Source organism: Eimeria mitis, genomic scaffold (assembly GCF_000499745.2).
Source record: "Eimeria mitis Houghton genomic scaffold, Emh_scaff801, whole genome shotgun sequence".
NCBI classification, from domain to species: domain Eukaryota; phylum Apicomplexa; class Conoidasida; order Eucoccidiorida; family Eimeriidae; genus Eimeria; species Eimeria mitis.
The window spans coordinates 6,692-8,158 of record NW_013575879.1 but is presented as its reverse complement, the minus strand read 5'-3'; the positions used below and the strand labels follow the sequence as shown (position 1 = coordinate 8,158).

Here is a 1,467-nt window from a genome sequence, read left to right as displayed (position 1 = left end):
GCAGAAAACACAAAAGAAAAGGATGTCGCTCTACGTATCGCCTGTGAAGGTCCTCGCCACAGTACGTCGCCTCTTCACTTTTTTGTATTCCCGTCTTTCTATGGTTCTAGGGTTTAGGGTTTAGGGTTTAGGAGTTCCGTGCTGCAGGTGTCTGGCAGGGTTTTAATTTCTTTGTGTTTCCTTCACAAGCTGTTGTTAGTTGTATCATTGTCTGCATAGAGTGTCTATCTAGCAATTCATATCTGGGGTGTACATACAGCTCATCGTTTGCTGTTAAAGCGGTGATGTGTTTGCTGCAGGGCACTGCTCTCCTGACTTCAGTACGCAGCTAAGAAACTCGAAGCAGCCGCCTACGCAGTAGCAGCAACTGCACACTTCTCGCCATAGTAACAGCAGCAGCAGCAACAGCAGCAGCAGCAGCAGCAACAGCAGCAACAGCGGAAGCAGCATAAGCAGCAGCAGTGAAATATTCAACAAATTCTTTCTAAGGAGTTTCTTTTGTTGTGTGCGATGTGGTACTGCGTGCAGGCATTTGTGCGTTTTATAAATAACACAGCGAAGGAGAAAACAAATAGAAGACGAATTTAATTATTTAATTAAATTAATATCTTCTCCCTTTCCCTCGCTAGCTTTCACAGCCACCCCTCTGAAACTGTCTGTACACTGCACGCTGGCGGCAGAAGCCCCATGCCGATGCTGCTATTGCTGCTGTTGCTGCTGCTGCTGCTGCTGCTGCTGCTGCTGCTGCTGCATGTGCGCGCAGACACTCATGAAGAACGGCTCATCGGGTTTGAAATCGCTGCTTAGTGTGCTGTGGTCACCACAGCTGGAGAAACCCCCTATAGAAAACGATGACAGTGGATTCGACTGAAGGGCGAGGTGCAGCTGCAGCAGCTGCAGCAGCAGCAGCAGCAGCAGCAGCAGCAGCAGCTCACGCGCCTTGAACTGAAGCGGCAGCAACAGGAACCCTGTTTTAGCCTCATATCAGATGGCTGCATGCTGCAGCTCTACGTTTTGCTTCTCCGAATGACTGGAACGACCAGCAGGAGGAGGAGCAGCAGCAGCAGCAGCAGCAGCACACACGCCTTGAGCTGCAGCAGCAGTGTACACTATCTGCTGCCAGCCAATTTTCTTTACTGCGGCTGATGCAGCAGCAGAATTCTTAGCTGTGTGTTGCTGCTGCTCTTTTGCTGGGAGCATTTGCATGCGTATCTATGCATGCTTTCCGGTTTCACGTGGTGCGCCTAAACGGGGTGTATGTACACCACCACCTTCGTGCGTGCATGTCGTGTGTTTCCCTTGTTTAATTCAGTTTGAAATAATATAGGTGCAGTATTACATTACCAGTGTTTGGTTATTTTATTGCTGAGTAATGCGGCCTGTTCGGCGCGCATGCATTTGTTTCATTTCACCTGGGAATGTTTTCCAGGTGTATATGCAGGTAGGGGCGTACCGGATACAGCCCCG

General features: G+C 49.6%; 1 protein-coding gene across 1 annotated transcript in view; it reads left to right on the top strand.

The window, feature by feature from the left end:
* The window catches only part of EMH_0022550 (uncharacterized protein), a gene marked incomplete at both ends in the record, with an annotated part of 2,460 nt that extends 1,589 nt beyond the window's left edge, over positions 1–871 (top strand). Inside the window, 1 exon segment of the mRNA XM_013501979.1 lies at positions 764–871. Coding sequence (XP_013357433.1) covers positions 764–871 — 108 coding nt within the window.
* Positions 872–1,467: the final 596 nt, after the last annotated feature.